General features: G+C 44.8%; 1 protein-coding gene across 3 annotated transcripts in view; it reads right to left on the bottom strand.

Moving 5' to 3' along the window:
• Positions 1–19549, bottom strand: part of EFR3A (EFR3 homolog A) — a 175264-nt gene that overhangs the window by 96083 nt on the left and 59632 nt on the right. For all 3 annotated transcript variants that reach the window (XM_073590347.1, XM_073590349.1, XM_073590348.1), the window contains exons 5-8: positions 19330–19480; positions 10212–10333; positions 9818–9967; positions 8807–8947 (exon numbers count right to left, since the gene is read on the bottom strand). In XM_073590347.1, the coding sequence (XP_073446448.1) occupies positions 8807–8947; positions 9818–9967; positions 10212–10333; positions 19330–19480 (564 nt within the window). The remainder of the gene's footprint in view (positions 1–8806; positions 8948–9817; positions 9968–10211; positions 10334–19329; positions 19481–19549) is intronic.

Here is a 19549-nt window from a genome sequence, read left to right as displayed (position 1 = left end):
GCCTTTCTGAGCTAGATTCATGTATGGTTCATATGGTTCTGTAGCTTGGTGGCTTTGATGCCTGACAGGAGTTTCCATGTTGTTGTAAGGCAGGTTATTGGGCGGTAGTTGGATGGAAATGTTCCTTTGTGAGGATCCTTCAAAAATCAGCCCTGTTCTTCCTTGTGTTAGCCAGGCTGGGTGGTGGCCTTCTTCTAGCAGTTGGTTCATCTGCTTTGCCATGCGTTCATGTTATATTCATGTACTGCTGTTAATTTCTTTAGCCAGTAGGTGTGGATCATGTCTGGACCAGTGTCTCCCATGTCGTGGATGTGCACGCAACCAATTACACTATACAAAATAGATTATATATTATAACGTGCTACATTTTACCTGCGGGCAGCTAGGAATGAATATATCACATCACTAAATTAAAAGTATTAATTGGACCATTAAATATGACAACTAGAAACAATGCTAGATCTGCAAATAAAAAAAAAAATAGATCCGTAAGCAATAACTTTATGGATGCAGTGTCATTGGTTTATCTTCAGGTAAATGTTACCCTTGGAAACAAAATGACAGGCTAATACCACGGGGTAAAAAGGGCGTCATTTGGATCAATAAGAGGCGGACATCACATCCTATGGGACATAATCAATAATCTAACTTGACAGAGTGGATACCAATTATTTTCAGGTTTTAAAGCTTAACATGGCAGTAACTAGAATTTACCAGTCATTACCCAGGAAAACCTGAACAGGGGATGCTACTAAAAATATTTTTAAGGACTTTCACCCCAAAGGAAAACGAGAAATATTAATGGAGTGTGTTTTTTGAAAATCCATTGGGCAAATCTGATTTATTACTAGAGGGAGGGCTCTTGTTCCAGATCCTCACGAGCCAGTGGAAAGCAGTGAAAGGCAGTAACTATCATTGTGATAAGCGCACTCCTTACTGGATTTCAATTAGGGCAGTGTAATTCCTAATTTCCCCTGTGGGAGCGCTGCAGAGAGGTTGAACAACCGAAGATTACACGTGATTGTAATGTGATACAGATAGAGACCTCCAGCAAACAAAAATATACCTTTCATATCTTTAGTTACATACTTTCATCCCCCCTCAGCACCACTATCTGTGTCCCTGAGGCCAGACTGATGGCCTGTGTCGCAAAATCCATTTTTTGGTTCTCTGCCTGAAATAGTCAAATTATATATTACATGTAATCTACAGGTTTCTTACTCCCCCTTGTGCTACAACATCACCAGCAAATCTCCTTTCAGGTTTGCCAACTGTAAATATAGCCTCCGTCTACTCACCCTCCTGGCAGCAGTACATATAGTGCACAGTAAATTCCCAGTCAGTCAATCTTCTTCATCCAGTGGCAGTTACAAATAAAATACCCACAAAATGTCCATTTACTTCCCCCCATAGCAGCTGAATATTTATTCCGTGCGAGTTCTCCAATCAGTCTCCATCTCCCTCTGACAGCTGTAAATAAAGGCCTACATAAGTTCTCAGCCTCCTTCCCTTTCTGGCAGATCTACATATTGCCCATAGTGAATTTGTAGTACGTCATTTTCCCTCTCTACCAGTCATGAATATAGTCTCCTGTTGGATGCCACATTACGTTATGGAAGTAATAAATATTGACCCCAGTAAAATACCAAGCTCCTCAACCTCTTGGCGGCTTCAATACACTCTTACAGTCCATATCCTCTCTCTCTCTGAAAGGCAATCTTTCCCTAATGAGCTTATAAACAAAATATTGGTCTCCAGTAAGTTCCATACATAGACTCCTTCCCCTTCTGGCAGCTTTACATATAGTTCTGGGAAAATTCCCAGTCTGAATTTTTTTTTCCCCTCTCTGAAAATTTTGAATATAGTCTGAATAAATTACCTGTTCCTTTCCCCTTTGGCAGTTGTGAATATAGTTCCAGTTTCTGAGTCCATCTTCTTCTCCCTCTGGCAGTTGTATACATAGTAAGTTCCCTAGTAAGTCTTCATCCTTCTTTGACAGCTGTAATTAGGGTGTCCACTACATTTCCAGTCTCATTCCCCTTTGTGCAGCTGTACATCTACAGTTAGGTCCATATATATTTGGACTGAGACAACATTTTTCTAATTTTGGTTCTAGACATTACCACAATGAATTTTAAACAAAACCGTTCAGATGCAGTTGAAGTTCAGACTTTCAGCTTTCATTTGAGAGTATCCACATTAAAACTGGATGAAGGGTTTAGGAGTTTCAGCTCCTTAACATGTGCCACCCTGTTTTTAAAAGGACCAAAAGTAATTGGACAATTGACTCCAAGGCTCTTTCATGGACAGGTGTGGGCAATCCCTTCGTTATGTCATTCTCAATTAAGCAGATAAAAGGCCTGGAGTTGATTTGAGGTGTGGTGCTTGCATTTGGAAGGTTTTGCAGTGAAGGAAACAAGCGGTTAAAGGAGCTCTCCATGCAGGTGATACAAGCCATCCTTAAGCTGCAAAAACAGAAAAAACCCATCTGAGAAATTGCTACAACATTAGGAGAGGCAAAATCTACAGTTTGGTACATCCTGAGAAAGAAAGAAAACACTGGTGAACTCATCAGTGCAAAAAAACCTGGACGCCCACGGAAGACAACAGTGGTGGATGATCGCAGAATAGTCTCCATGGTGAAGAGAAGCCCCTTCACAACAGCCAACCAAGTGACCAACACTCTCCAGGAGGTAGGCGTATCAATATCCAAATCTACCATAAAGAGAAGACTGCATGAAAGTAAATACAGAGGGTTCACTGCACGGTGCAAGCCACTCATAAGCATCAAGAATAAAAAGGCTAGACTGGACTTTGCTAAAAAAATCTAAAAAAGCCAGCACAGTTCTGGAAGAACATTCTTTGGACAGATGAAACCAAGATCAACCTCTACCAGAATGATGGAAAGAGAAAAGTATGGCGAAGGTGTGGTACAGCTCATGATCCAAAGCATACCACATCATCTGTAAAACACGGCGGAGGCAGTGTGATGGCTTGGGCATGCATGGCTGCCAGTGGCACTGGGTCACTAGTGTTTATTGATGATGTGACACAGGACAGAAGCAGCCGAATGAATTCTGAGGTATTCAGAGCCATACTGTGTGCTCAGATCCAGCCAAATGCAGCCAAACTGATTGGTCGTCGTTTCATACTACAGATGGACAATGACCCAAAACATAAAGCCAAAGCAACCCAGGAGTTTATTAAAGCAAAGAAGTGGAATATTCTTGAATGGCCAAGTCAGTCACCTGATCTCACCCCAATTGAGCATGCATTTCACTTGTTAAAGACTAAACTTCAGACAGAAAGGCCCACAAACAGCAACTGAAAACCACCGCAGTGAAGGCCTGGCCGAGCATCAAAAAGGAGGAAACACAGCGTCTGGTGATGTCCATGAGTTCAAGACTTCAGGCAGTCATTGCCAACAAAGGGTTTTCAACCAAGTACTAGAAATGAACATTTTATTTACAATTATTTAATCTGTCCAATTACTTTTGGTCCCTTTAAAAAAAGGGTGGCACATGTTAAGGAGCTGAAACTCCTAAACCCTTCATCCAAGTTTAATGTGGATACCCTCAAATGAAAGCTGAAAGTCTGAACTTCAACTGCATCTGAATTGTTTTGTTTAAAACTCATTGTGGTAATGTCTAGAACAAAAATTAGAAAAATGTTGTCTCTGGCCAAATATATATGGACCTAACTGTATATATTGTCCACCGTTAATTTCAAGCCAGTGTTTTTCCCTCTCTGACAGTTATAAATACAGTAACCATTAGGATGCCAGTTTCCTTCCAACCATGAAATTGTAAATGTATGCTCCAGTACGTTCCTGGGCTCTTTGTCCTTCTGGCAGCTGTATATATAGTACTTGGCAAGATCCCCACCCATATCTCGCTGAAAGCAAAAGTTTAAAGTAAATTCACAGGCTCCCTTCCCCTACTGGCAGGTAAAAAAATAGTCATTAGTAAGTTTTCTAGTTAGTCTCCTTCTCCCTCTGGAAGTCATAAATAAAATTACCCTACAGACAGAAAATAACTGTACCATGGAATCTGGAGCAGGATATCATAATTGTTCCCTAGAAGCAGTGTTCCCTAATCTGCCATTTCTACATGACTGTGCAGTCAGTGCAACAGACAGTTCACAGAGTGTGCCTTCCTCGTAGATGTGAGAGAAGCTGCTGTGAGCTCTCTTTCCTGATAGGACATGGTCAGGAAGCAAAGTATCTCAGATTACCATATTTCCAGGGACTGTGAGAAATGCAGCACAGATTTGCCTAATAGACTTGAAGGCACACTGCCAAAAAACATTTACAAATTCCTACTGAGATCTCCTAAGTACAGCGACAATTCATTAGTAGGAAAGAAATGTTATCATAGTCTCACACGAGATTCAACACATGGTACCGGAATTATCTAGATCCAACCACCAGGGACTGAGCTGCACAGGACACTACCCTGGAGTGACAGGTCTCTCCCTGTATGCATGTACAGGGATAAACCTGTCACTCAAAGGCAGCAGGCAGGAAGAAGCCACCAGGGGGACCCGCCTGTCCGACTAGTCTCCTATGGCAGCTGCATCATTTCAGAGTTAAAACATACCTGGAAAAAATCATGCAACCCGTGGTTCGGGCAGCATGTATCAGCGGTCAAAATCCCTTTGAAGTGTTTAGGTTTTTAAGGAGAATTTTTTATACTAGTCTTTTTTTCCCCAAGAACATCCAAAACTCTGTGTGAACAGATCCCTAAAAAATACTTTGCGCACCTATCAGGTGCAGCTGCTTCATTTGTGTTTGCTCTTGTCTTGCAGTCTCGTTTCTTGTAATTTTCCCTATGTAAGGAGGTGTGGATTTTCTTTTTCACTTTTACCCCTACTCATCTGTTTTATGAAAAGTCTTGAGGCAATGAGTGACCTCACTTAGAAGCACATCTCCGAGTCCAAGTAGGAGAGGGTATCGTTGGATGCATTGAGGTTGTGCCGAGAGATGGGCTTGGCAGACGATCTGTGAATCAGTCTCCCATGCCATCTCTAAAAGCGGGAGGAGTTGTTGAGAAAAAATTAAGCCCATAAAGACATGTCTCCTCGCCAGAGATATCACCCTCACATTGAACATACTGTATCAATTATAACCGGGGAAGTGAGAGAACTGACACTTCAACCTCCATTGAAGTAGGACCTTCTGCGGTGACCAGGGAATTACAATGGGAGATCTGCTCTGAGAACCATACACCAAGCCTAGGATTCGTATATTCACTGGGGGGAGAGGTACATTTCTGAGGCAAGAACTTTCTCTATACAAAATAGTGGGTTGCACACTTTCTGGAGCCAGTGGTCAGTGATGAATATTAAGGTTTGCACTGATCGATATTTATGGGAAATATATTTTCGGTGTCATAGCAAAGGGACAAACATAATGCATTCACTGACATCACCGTAAAACCATTCTAACCCCTCCAACTTAATATTGGGTCAGATGGATGATGGTATCCATGCCATGTTCCATCTCTACAGAAAGGTATCTACTGCCTGGGACCTCCAGGGGCAAAGATATCCTGAAAGTTGGGGGATCTAATAATTCTGCTAAAAGACCTAACACATCCCACAACCAGCTCCCATATGAGCTCAGGGGATGTTTGATGGCATAAATGCTCATAAAAATCAGAGTTTGGGTTTCTGTCATTGTTCATTTCTGGGAGTCACACTTCTCTGTGAGAGTGTTCCATTTTCCAAATTTGAGAGCTTCCCTCTATAAAGATAAGAGACCTTCCTGTGACATCAGGTTTAGTACTTCTTTCGTTATTCCTTTTTACCTTATGTAATGGTATATACCGTATCGCTTTGTTCTCATTTTGTAACATCTTTGTATATTTTTATAAACACTGCCTACCTTTCTGGATTAAATATATAACATATAATAGCTCTGTTGCCCTTGCTTTGCAAATCGCACCCCTGAAGCTATACGCTACCTGTAACCGGTGTTCAACCGTTCTGAATAAATGATTGGTGGTGGCAGCTAGTAGTTCATTTTGTTGTTGTGGAGCTGGCAGTGATCGTATCGGGGTATATAAATATCTTGTACGTGTAGTAATGGGAGGTTCACTATACGCTCACTGTGAGCTCCCCAATAACCTGCCTAGTAGCGGAGGCAGTAGCGGCCTCGCCCATCACTCGTCAGTCAATTGTGTAACTGTCCTGACGATTGGAGGCAGCGGAGTTGCGTCTCCCTGATAAAATGTTGGCAGCGGTGGGATCTGTGTTATCGCTCCGGTGTAATCCCTGACATTTCAGATTTTCTGTAAAAATAACAACCCTTTTGACTTTATGGAAGTTGGGCATTGCCAATATCAGTTTACTAACAAACAGAAATGCTATCATCCAGGTGTCGATTTATTTATACATTCCCAGGAGGAGTAACAGAGGAACGACAACGCAGAAAACTGAATGGTTGTTCTTGTGTAGGATAAAATGTGCATTTATTAAAAAAAAAAAAAAAAAAAACAACTTGTCATGAGAGCTAAAAGTATCGAAAGCCTCCTCGTGTTCATGTTGAGAAGTCTCTTGTTCTGTAAAGCCGGGATTATTCATTAAGCTACACTTTACCAACTAAGAAATGAGCCTTCCTTACCTGAACCCGCCACCATGGAGCACACCGGCTAATACGGAGACGCGGTATCAGAGGAGGTATTCTGCGCTAATTGGCTGTAAGGGCAGGAATACGAGAGCAGGGAATAATAGGAAGGTAATTATAGTACTGCTTCATTAAAGGCACGGTACTCAGAGCGCAGAGTGGGTTTTTTCCCCCCGCCGTGAAGCACTACCACGGTATAATACCATACAATACACAGTCCTCTCTAATTGAAGCCTGAAAAACCAAAGTCTGGACTGAAGTTTAATTTCTCGTAAAAAAAAAAAAAAATACTAATAAATAATAGGGCAAGAGCTTAAAGGGAAAGTTCTTATAGAGGTGGATGCAACAGATAAGGAGAAAATTAACAAAATGGAATTTAAAGAGCCCCCAGCAATCACAAGAACAGAGTGCCGTGTCCTCCATTCAGTTCACGGTTTATAGGACTGACGAAAAACACGCAAAATTTAAAAAAAAAAAAAAAAAGAAACCACGCATTTCCAGTGACGTCAATGCTGTGATTCATAACCGCTGCAGCCAATCAGCTTTTTAATATTCCTTCAGTGTAGATGACAGTAAGGAGGGGTTGTCCTGTAATGGTTAAGGTTTGCATCCTTCAGGGTTAGGTAAAAAGGGGTTTTACACTTTAAAAAAGTGGACCCCAAACAATTCCTGTAATATAAAATAAAGTAGAATAGTACTCACCCTCTCCAGTTCCCGCTGCTGCTACTCTGGTCTCGGTGACTGTAGCGGTGAAGTCACATCAATAGCGCACATCACCATTGCAGGCAATTCATGAACTCAACAGATCTGTCACTGTAGACCTACAAATAGCTGAGCTCAGTGACTGGCTGCAGCAATGATGTGCGCTGTCAACGTGATGTGACATCTGCGGCCAATACCCAGAAACCTGAGGAGCAGCGGGAAAGCCTCCTCCTCTGGAGTACCAGTTGACATTATTTTATATTAGAAGACTTCAGGATGTCCTCTGAGAACGCTCTGCATTCCTGTCCCACTCCTTGTGAAGTGTTCACCAGTCCCAGTGTCTATGTGATACATATAAAGCAGTCTCTGTGTCTCCTATGTGATGTATATACAACAGTCTACAAGTCTGCTATGTGATGTAGACAGCAGTCTTCGTTTATCCTGTGTGATGTATATACAGTAGTCTGTGTCTATGTGATGTATTCACCACTCAGTTTCTCCTATGTGATGTATAAAGAGCAGTCTCAGTGTCTCTGTGATGTGTATACAGTAGGCTTTGTGTATCCTATGTGGTGCATATACTACAGACTGAATGACTCCTATGTGATGTATACAGAGCAGTCGCTGCTGTATATACATCACAAAATATACACAGTGACTGCTCTGTATGCATCACATAGGAGACACAGACGGCGGTATACATCACAATGATACACAGACTGCTGTATATACACACATCACAAAATATACGCAGTCTCTGTGAATCATTGTGATGTATACCGCAGTCTCAGTGTCCCCTATTGTGATGTATACAGAAGACCTCCCAATGAAGCAGTTCTATAAATGTAAGATGAGCAGTGAGGAATTTCCCACTGTGAGGAGACCTGCAGTGTAATATGCAACTGTGTTCGAAAAAAATTTACAAAACTTCTCAAAGAGTCGCTTGCTCTCCAGGCCGATGCAAGCGTGGAAAAGCAGTTAATAGTGGAAACATCATCGATATCACCTACCATCACAGCAGCAACAAAGAGAATCAGCTCCAGCCATCACATTAGGGCAAATTTATTTAAATGTTTGACCAATTATAGCAGGATAATTCCTAAGTTCACATTTTTATTTGGCCCACGAATAATGTAATAAATATCCAAATGGCCCTTGGAAGCTAAAATCCCTGCTGTAGGGTAATAGATGAGTTATGGTAGCTTTGGGTAATTCACAAGATAAGATTTGCTTCCCTGGTGGTCCAGAGTAATGAAAGTGTTAAGGTTCGCTTCTGTTGTGATCTAGGTAATGGATGGGTGGTCTAGAATAAAGGACAGATTAAAGGTTTGCTTTCCAGTCACATAGGGGAGAAAAGCGGAGTGAACACACGGTGTCCACTGATTTCTTCACTTCTCCCATCACAAGGGACTGCACCACCAGACATTTAGCAACTTATGATTTTAATGTACTTCAGTAGAAACCCAAGAGCATACTCACGCAAACACTGGTCGGACGGCATTATTCATGTTCCCGTAGGCAGCTCTCCCCAGAAGTTCCCTGAAGCAGTTCTCAGCCAGGACACTGGGGTTCTCCTCTTTGTCACTGACGACGGACGGGGAGGCAGGTGGAGCCAGGCGACTGGTGGAAAATGCATCAATCAGTACAAGTCATTTTACTTGCTGGAAATGACAGAAATGCAAGACATGTCTAAAAGTCATCTCAGGTGACAGTTGAGAATAAGATGTCGTGGGTGGACTTATATCCTGTATTATCACTCGTATTCCCCTCACACAGACATTAGGGATTCCTTCTCTCCTGTCTATGTAACACATGTTAAGAAGCAGCAGCATGGAGGTCATTACACAGCAGTACTGAACAGTGTAGCTGTGAATCCAGCTCAGAGGTGAGAGCAAATAAAACACTTAGTAGAAAGTAGCAGAACAGTTCTGAACGTGTCTCTTCCTCTTTCATTCACTCTGCTCATTCCCCCCTCCCCTCTAAATTAAGCTGTAATCTGATCCCTCAGTAAGCACTAATTCATATTATTTTAATCAAGATCGACAACAGTTTTTCTGGTAGAATTATGGGACCAGGAGTCAAGAGGTAGGAGAATAAGTGGCCTCATACTGAGTTGTGCAGCTGCCGTGGTAATGACAAGTTTCTAAGAGAGAAACGTGTGCTGGACACACTGATTAACAGGATCTGAGCACGATACTCAGCTCTTTATCACCCAGCGTGCAGTATCACTTCTCCACTCCAGACACTGGCATGGATGGGAAGCGGCAACTACAAGTTGACTTTAATACAGTCTGGTCTTAGAATCTTAAGATTCCTCCTTAGTGCTCTATTCTGTCACCCAGTGGCTCCCATTTGCACGGAGTGATTGCAGAAATTAAATCATAGAAATGCCTAAACCCCAAATACACAAAAGCTGCTCTAATGTGGAGACAACGCGATAAGGTCACAAACTGTCCATTCACAGGCACACCTTCTAACAGGTTCACTTACCTCTCATTATCTTCTATCTTCTGCATGTTAAACAGCAGAGATGGGACTATTTTATCCATGTGCTGGGGCTCCCAGATCGTTGCACGAAGTTCATCATTCACAGTTTTACGCACAACACCCTGGATACCTCGGATCCCAGCAATCCTTATCCTGGAGGTAGTAAAAACAGAAAAAAGAAAGAATGTGACGAGATAAGCCCGGCGCGGCCGACCCTCCAAGCCCGGCCTGCCCAGCGGGGCCCGCCCGGCCGACCCTCCAAGCCCGGCGCGGCCCGGCCGACCCTCCAAGCCCGGCCGACCCTCCAAGCAGAGTTAGTACAATTCCTCCTCCTGGCCACTCCGCCAAACGCAGCTCAGCCTGCCTGCGCACTTGACATTTGACTTTCCCCACTTACTCAGTTCGCACTTCTGGATCACTGTGACATGAATGACACATGGCGCTGAATCTAGAAACGAAGAAATCGTATCGTCTGTGGTAGGATGGAGTGTCTTCTTCTATGTTTGCAAACTTTACAAACTGTAATAATAAAATAGTAAGAAATCATTAAACATGTTTTTCCTATATTACACTCCACCTGTTCATGCTTGGAGCTGCCATCTTTGTTTATAAATGGAAAAAAAAAATGCGCCAGGTCACCACATAGCAACACACTACAGCAAAGTGACCGTCCTCTTACTATAAGTACAGATAGGCCTTCCTTTCTATCACACTATCTGTAAGCACAGATAGTACCAACTCCCTCTCTCCTTGAATGTAATGCAGGGCATGTCTTTCTGTAGATTTTATACAAGTATAGACAGTCTGCTGTAAGAGACGTCTACACAGATAGTCCTAGATATAAATAACTCCACACAGAAGTTACTGCCTCCCCATTCATTGTATCATCTTTGCCCATCTCTGTGAAGAACACAGGCACAGATATTGCTGCCTCCTTATCTTTCTGAAAAATGATGATGGCAGAGACAGCTCCTCTCCCTGTCTAATAGTGTAAATCATAGCACCAAGAATGCAGTCTCACTGTCTTAACCAACAAATAGTGGAAAATGCCTTTTCCTTGTCACTTCCTGTAAGTTAAGAAGGCACAGATAGTGTTGTATCCTAGTATCTTCCTGTAAATAGTAAAGACAGAAAGCGCTACCTCCCCGCCTTCACCAGTAAATGAGAATGATGGACCATATAGAGCAGTCTCTGTTTCAAACTAAATGGGATAACAGCAGAGTTAGTGCAGCCTCCTCTTTTCTTCCTGTAAACTATGATGGCAGATATTGCTGTCTCGCTGTCTCCTTCCGAAAGTGATGTATTGTGCTGTCTCTCACAAAATATGGTAACAGTACAAATAGTGCAAACTCCTTGTCTCTTTTCGTAAATTATGTGCTGTAGATGATGGCACATATAGTGCTGTCTCCTTCACTTTTCCTGTAAATGTTGCAGGTACAAAAAAGCACCGCATCAGGTGTTTCTCCTGTAAGTCAGGCAAGCACAGGTAGTGCTGCGTCCTTGTTAATTCCTGTTCTCTGGGTACAGATAGTGCTACCTTCCCCATTTTCTCTCATTTAAATTGCCATAATCAATGGTAGGAACACGGCCAATGAAAGCAAAATGAAGATTTTTCTTTTTTTTTTTTTTTAATCCAACACGTCAAATAACATAGTAGTGTTGGTAAACTGTAAATGCAGCCATTCTAGCAACATGCAAAAAAAAAAAAAAAAAAAAAATATATAAATCTGATGAAATATCTGCCTCATTTGGAAATAACCAGTGGTAAAAACATTATTACATGCAACCCCTGCAGAACACAAATTTTTGCTTCATTTTCTTTTTTTTTTTTTTATTTCTTTTTATCGGGGAAATGAATAATATTCTGCGCTTATTTGCTCCACAAGATACCAACCAATAAAACTAACAATTTCTTTCGGTGCCTCAATCCAGCGTCTTAAACCGAGAAATAGGGGCTTAAAAATAGCTCTTGGAACGATTAAAGAGATAACATCAAATACCGCTGTGCTTGCCAAGAGGACAACATTCTTGACCTACTTTTTTGCAAGATGAGTATTTTATGAATATTTTACTGATAGCAATATAGGAGTCTAAATAAAAAGCGAGTTCTCCGCTGGAGATTTTTGACAGTGAAGCGCATCAATTTACCAGAGGGAAAAAAAAAAAAAAAAAAAAAAGGGTGAATAAAATAAAAAGAGAAAAAAAAAATCTGAAATCTTTCTAGCTGTAGAGTCACACATGCCTATTCTAAATCTGTGTATCTCACCGGTACACGTCACGTTTTATACCATATTTACTGTCGGCTTGAATGTGGCCGTGTTATTTCTAAGGTTACATTCACATGTGCAGCTTTACTGCTCCAATGCAATGGCAAACCGTTCCCACTGCAAAATAGAATTAGACTTACCGGTAATTCGGTTTCTAGGAACCTTCCACGACAGTCACCTTGGAGGTCGCCTCCCCGCACTAATAGGGGACAGGAAACAGAGGTTAAATAACCCTCCCCTTCCTGCTACCTCCAGTGTTTTTTCTGGACATACTAGCATGAATAGTTACCGCCAGTAGAGCAGGAATCGTCTGGTAAAGATATTAGATAGGGAGGGAAATTAGTGCTGTCGTGGAAGGTTCCTAGAAACCGAATTACCGGTAGGTCTAATTCGATTTTCTCCAGTCACCTTCCACAACAGTCACCTTGGAGTTATACCAACACTAATTTTTAGGGAGGGACCACGGCTTGCAGAACGCGTCTGCCAAATGTTAGATCCCTATTAAAATTCAGTCTGTAGTGTCTGATAAAGGTGTGTACAGAGGACCAGGTGGCAGCTCTGCATATCTGCTCCGAAGACGCGTTCCCTCTTGCTGCCCATGATGTAGCGACTGGTCAAGTGGAGTGGGCCTTTAGCATCTCAGGAGGAGAGAGATCTCTTGATGAATATGCCAAAGATGGACTGCTTGATCCAACTTGCTATCGTGTTTTTTGCTGCCTTCTTTCCCTTATTCCGTCCAGCATATTGAATAAAAAGGTTCTGGTCGATTCTCCAATCCCTGGTTAGTTCAAGGTAATGGAGAACCACCCTGCGGACATCCAGGGTGTGGAACCTTTCTTCCTTCGTATTAGAAGGATTTGGGCAAAATGAGGGCAACACAATATCATGACATCTATGGAAGTCTGACACCACTTTGGGCATAAAGGAGGGGTCTAGGTGCAGTACTATACTGTCCGAGTTGAGCACGAGGTATGGTTCTTGTACTGATAGGGCCTGTAATTCCCCCACCCGCCTAGCAGTGGTGATTGCTACAAGAAAGACTGTTTTGAGTGTGTTTATCCTCAATGAAATTTCTGACAGGGGCTCAAATGGGGCCTGTGTTAGGCTATTCAGCGCTATATTAAGATCCCAGGGGGGAACCCGACTAGGGAGTGTAGGCCGTATTCTGCTTGCAGCGGTCATGAATCGTTTAACCCAACAGTGTCTGGCTAGATCCTGGTCAAAACAAGAATTAAGGGCAGATACTTGAACCCTTAGTGTGCTTGGAGTAAATCCTAGCTCTAACCCTTTTTGTAGGAAATCTAGGACCTGGGCAATATTGGGATGGAAGGGGTCAGGGACCCTAGGAAGACGCCAGGAAGAAAATTTCCTCCATATTTTGCCGTATATGGCATTTGTTACTGGCTTTCTACTTTTTTGAAGGGTCCGGATTACGTCATCCGATAGCCCTTTGGCCCTCTGAATGTTGGCCTCAATAACCAAGCTTCTAGACTCAATTTGCTGGGGCTTGGGTGCAGTAAGGGACCCTGGAAAAGGAGGTCGGTCTTTTGGGGTAGAAGCAAGGGACCTTCCAGGGCCATGCCCAACAGGGCGCTGTACCAGCTCCGTCCTGGCCATATTGGAGTCACCAGGATTGTCGTCACCCTGTCTGATCTTCTGCAGCGTTCTTGCCAACATAAGGATTGGTGGAAAGGCGTAGGCCAGTCTGAAGACCCATGGATGGGCGAACACATCCGTCCCCCGTGCTCCGTACGTGGGACCGAGGGAGAAATAGGGTGTTTCTGCGTTTTGAGCATTCGCAAATAGGTCGACTTCTGGGTCTCCCCATCTTGAGGTCAGAGACTGGAAGACCTCCTGATTCAGACACCACTCTCCCTGATGGACGTCTTTCCTGCTTAGGAAGTCCACCTGGATGTTTTCCGACCCCTTCAGGTGTACCGCAGAGACTGATAATGGTGCTTTTCTGCCCAGAGGAAGATTCTTGTTGCCACTGTCTTCAGACTGGCGTACTTCGTGCCCCCCTGGTGTCTGAAATATGCTACCGTGGTTACGTTGTCGGAGTATATCCGAACGTGATGGTTCTGGATAAGGGATGAAGCGGCTTTTAGTGCTTCTTCAACTGCCTTCAATTCCCGTAGATTCGAGGATCTGGTTCTTATGTTCTGGGACCATTGTCCCTGGAAGTAAGACTCCTCCACCACGGCTCCCCAACCTCTCAGACTGGCATCAGTACAAAGTATTTTCAGAGGAAGCTGGTTCCAATTTATTCCTCGTCTCAAGTTACGGTAACTCAGCCACCACAAGAGGGCCGATTTTACGTGTCCTGGAAGTGGAATCCTTTTTGACAGATTGTTCTGACACTTCCTTGCATTTACCAGGACATATGACTGGAGGATTCGCGTATGTGCCTGTGCCCAGGATACGTCTGATTACATGATGTCAGAGAACCCAAGATAGACATGGCGTCCCTCAGAGTCGGTGCCCTTTGTTCTCTGAACCGGATTATTCTCTGACGAAGGTCTGATTGATGATCCTCGGGAAGAAAGAACATCCTCTTTTCCGAATCTAAGAGGATCCCCAGGAATTTTTTCCTTGGGGAAGGATGAAGGTCCGACTTCTGGAGATTCGGGATCCAACCAAGGGATTCGAGCATCTGCAGGGTCTTTGATACGTCCTGGTTGAGCTAGGATACCGATGGAGCGACAATGAGAAGATCATCTAAATATGGAACGATGCATATTCCCTGAAGACGGATAGAAATGACTGCTTCCCTCATAATTTTCGCCAAATGGGAGGGCGTTGAACTGGAGATGGCTGATCCCCTGGTCATGGGAGATCGCGAACCTCAGGAACTTCCGGTGATCCGGATGAATTGGGACATGGTAATATTGCCAATTTTATTGACTCCATTTTGAACCTCCGGTATCTGATTAAGTGATTCAGGGGTTTCAGGTTTATGATAAGCCTGTGCTTTCCGGAGGGCTTCTTCACCAGGAATAGGCGGGAGTAATGTCCTCTGCCTATTTCCTGTTGAGGTACGTACGAGATAACTCCTTCCTGTAAGTTAAAGATCTTCTATCTGAAGAAGTAGAACCTTTTGGAGACTTGGGGACTGTGCAGGGGTGACAAACAGTGGGGGAGGGTTCGAACTCCAGTTTCAGCTCAAATTGTATAGTATGCAGGATCCACTGGTTCGAGGTCGTAGCCTGCCATTGGGCGAAAAACTGAGTAAGTCGACCCCCCCACCGGGGAGTCACTGTTTGTCCGGGGGTTGTTGTTGCTGAGGGACAAGGGTGTTCTTCCCTCTACCCCCCTTCGGGTAGCTCCATCGTCCCGTCTTGCCTTTCCCTCTGAACTCCTTCTGGGAGGACTGCTCACGTGGGGGGACGAAAAAATCGTCTCTTGGCGACCCTCTGCTCGGGTAGCGATTTTTGTCGGAAGCCTTTTCGAGGATCCAAGACTGGTCCGAACATGTGGTGCCCCTGGAAGGGGATGGCACAGAGTTTTGTCTTAGAGGTGATGTCACCTGCCCATGACTTCAGCCAAAGGGCTCTTCTAGCCAAATTTGTAAGGACTAGGGACCTTGCTGCTACCCGCACCATTTCTCCCGAAGCATCGGCTAAAAAGCCTGTTGCTTTTTGGAGGAGGGAAAGAGAATCTAAGATTTCTTCTCTGGGAGTACCCCCCGAGAGGTGTTCCTCTAACGTACGAAGCCAGAAGAACAATGATCTGGCGACGCAAGTGGAGGCTACGTTTGCCTTGAGCAAGTTCGTAGAAGCTTCCCAGGATTTTTTTAAGATGACTTTCTATTTTGCGATCCATTGGATCCTTCAACTGGGAAGAGTCCTCGAAAGGAAGGGACGTCTTTCTAGTCACTTTAGAGACCTGAACATCTATTTTAGGGATCTCCCAAATAGAGCTGTCACCCTCGAGGGGAAAGCGGTTTTTTAGTTCTGAGGGTACACTAAGTGCCTTCTCGGGGGAGGACCACTCCTGAGCTATTAGATTTTGTATGTTTTCGTGGACCGGAAAACGTTTTCTACCTCTGGGTTTCAGCCCCCCAAACATCTCATCTTGGACTGAGAGCTTCACTACCTCCTCCTCAACCCCCATGGTATTTCTCACCATGGAGACCAACTCCTCCATATCTTCAGAGGAGAAATAGTATGTCTTTGCGTCATGTTTGGAGGTGGATGTGGAACCCTCATTCTCCCAAATATCTTCTGACCCTGAGGAATGGACTTCTCCCGAATCAGCATCCGTAGGTGCCCCTTTCCTCTTTTTTAGGGGAGGGCCCTGGGTCACCGGGGTCTGGGTCTCCATGGAGGTCTGAACCTCCTGACTAATGAGAGTTTTTATGCTGTCAAACAGGGAGGGCTGTTCGGTGCGCAGAATGTTTTGCGTACAAGGTTGGCATAGCTTTTTATAATCAAAAGGGAACCTGGCACCACAGATAGCACATTTGCGGGGGTTTCTTGGGGCAGAGGCCTTGTCCTCCTGCAAGAAGAGAGAGAAGGCTTGCTCAGACCCATGCCACCAAAGTTTGACAGTTAAGGGACCGGCCCTGCTACTCACGGTAGGAGGGGGAACGCTGGGCTCCGCAGATGCACCAGTTGAGGGCTTGTCACAGTCCATGTCAGCACTCACAGTACAGACACACTGCGCTTACCTGTAGTCTGTGGCACCCTTATATGGGCGCTGCAGCGTTGGTCGTTTGTGCCCCTCCTTCTTCCTGGTCAGTGGGGAGGAACTGTCGCCCGACCCCTGCTGCCATTGGGTTCCCCGGGTGCCGGCGCGCGTCCCCATCCCGGGAAACGCTGGAGGACTCGAACCGGAAGTGAGCGCCGACGTCCCTTCCGGTCGGGAGCCCGCCCCCTCCGACGCACGCGGCCCTGGTACAGCAGCATGGGAGGAAGGAGGAAGCCGGGGAGGAAACCGGAGGACCCCGGCCAGCACTATACCGCCCCGCTTTGCCCCGGGGGGCGCGGGAGGGGCGGACAAGTCCCGAGTCACACCGGGAGGTGGAGACGGGAGCAGCGACATGGAGGAGGAGAGGCGAACCCCCCGACCTCGGCTGCCCAGCTGTAAGTATGTAGGAGCTCCGCTCGCTGGCAACGGCAGCCCCTCTGTAACCTCTTCATGCCCCACTGGGGGACAGGGAAAACACTGGAGGTAGCAGGAAGGGGAGGGTTATTTAACCTTTTTGTGTTTCCAGTCCCCCATTAGGGCAGGGAGACAACCTCCAAGGTGACTGTCGTGGAAGGGGACTGGAGAAATTTCCTATTTGTACGCAGATCCCCTGCAGAAATATATGTCTCTATGGTAACCGACTAGAGTTTATAAGATCTAAACATCAATGTAAACTCTAGAATATGTATAAGAGGACAGAATATTCCACCTTAAGTCGAACTTCAAGATCGGAAGGAGACTTTTTTTTTTTCTCATGTTTTATCCACACTTCTCAACTAAAATTGAAACACAAAGAAGGGAAAGTCTGTTCAAAGTAGCAGGGGCTGGGGTTACCACATTTAAAAACAGCCCCTGAAACACTTTGGTGGAATGGTCGTACTGCTGTTGTTATTTCTCAACACGACAACGTCAGGCCACATGTTTGCACATACTACTGTGATCAGCCTCTCAGTCCTGAACATGTTATCACGGCTGCAACGTCTCCAGACTTGTCTCCCATCGAGCACTTCTGGGACACGTCATTGGTCAGTCATTACACAGGAGCTGCCAGCAGCGGATCTTGATGATTTGCTTAAAGGGAATCTGTCACCTATTTTTTGGCATACAAGATGCGGCCACCGCCATCAGGAGCTTATCTACAGCATTCTGTAATGCTGCAGATAAGCCCCCGATGTAACCTGAAAGAGAAGAAAAACGAGTTATATTATACTCACCCAGGAGCGGTCCGGGTCCAATGGGTGTCGCGGTCTGGTCCTGTGCCTCCCATCTTATAGCGATGACGTCCTCTTCTTTGCTTCCCGTCGCAGCTCCGGCGTACTGCTATGCCCTGTTGAGGGCAGAGAAGAGTACTGTAGTACGCAGGCGCCGGATCTCTCGGACCTTTCCCGCCGCCTGCGCAATGCAGTACTCTGCCCTGCCCTCAACAGGGCAGATAAAGTACGCCTGCCTAGGAGCCGCGACGGGAAGCAAAAGAGGACGTCATCGCTAGAAGATGGGAGGCGCCGGACCGCGACACCCATCGGACCCGGACCGCCCCTGGGTGAGTATAATATAACTCGTTTTTCTTCTCTTTCAAGTTAAATCGGGGGCTTATCTACAGAATTACAGAATGCAGTAGATAAGCCCCTGATGGCTGTGGCCGCAGCTTTTATGCCAAAAAATAGGTGACAGATTCCCTTTAAATGCATTCAGTGGTAGAACCTTCCTCAGACGACCATTAACAACCTGGAAGTGCAGGGACTTCTGCACGTGGCTCATACTTCAGACTGAATGAATCCAGATGTTTTAAAAGTTTTGCTTCCATTTTTCCATCATTAGCAGATCAGTGACGTCTCCATCCTGCAATTTCCATCATTCCACACCTTAGGCTTTTTGGTGCTGCATTTTCAATATTAAGGAGTGATTTGAATGAAGCAGGGAGAAGCCTGCGGGGACCCTCCTATGAGATCAATCAGGCAGAGGACAAGATGACCGAGAAGAATGATCTCTTGGGCCATTTCCCACCAGTTTCCACCTACCTGGCTCGGCTTGATCTACAGTTCTCTTCCTATATTAGTATCAGGAAAATAAATGAGTGGAGCAGGGAGAAGCTGGCGGGAATACTCCTCAGTAATTAAACAGGTGTGAAACAAGTACACTGAGAAGAATAATCACCGGGGCCAGTCCCCACCAGCTTCCCTTTGCCCCACTCTGCTTGATTGACTTTTCTCTTGCTGTTTGTATAGGGACAAATGTAGTTGAGTGGAACTGGGAGAACCCTGCGGGGACCCACCTAGGTGATTAAACAGACCTGAAACAAGTAGAATGAGAATGAAGAACCGTGGGGCAAGTCCCTGCCAGCCTTACCCTACCTGGTCTTTCTTGATTGCTTGTTTTTATAGGGAGAATAGAGGAGTGGGGCAGGAAGAAGCCTGCGGGGAAAAGTCCCGCTAATTGTTCATCTCAGTCTCCTTGTTCCTGAAACTTCTTAACATACTGTATGTTTTCTTGGAAAAACCACACTTCAGAGAGATGAGAATAAGTCTCTGATCTTGTTGCTTTTAAAACACGAATACTCACAGAATTTGTTCCATACACTTGCAGCTTAGGTTCTCCAGACTCCAAAAGCTTTGCAACCATGTGAAGAAAGCTCTCAACAAAGGGTTTGATGCTCTGAGAGTGGCAGGCCATAAGAAGCTGATCTAAAGCCTCCATAGCAATAAACACATTCCTAAGAAAAGAGGAAGACAGCAAAAGGTTAATATGGTATTGCTCCTGATGAAGGATACAAACACACAAA

This window comes from Dendrobates tinctorius, unplaced genomic scaffold, assembly GCF_039654945.1.
Source record: "Dendrobates tinctorius isolate UK_male_01 unplaced genomic scaffold, ASM3965494v1 ptg000116l, whole genome shotgun sequence".
Classification (NCBI taxonomy): Eukaryota; Metazoa; Chordata; class Amphibia; order Anura; family Dendrobatidae; genus Dendrobates; species Dendrobates tinctorius.
Note: the sequence above shows the minus strand (reverse complement) of the source record. Positions and strands in the feature narration are given on the sequence as shown.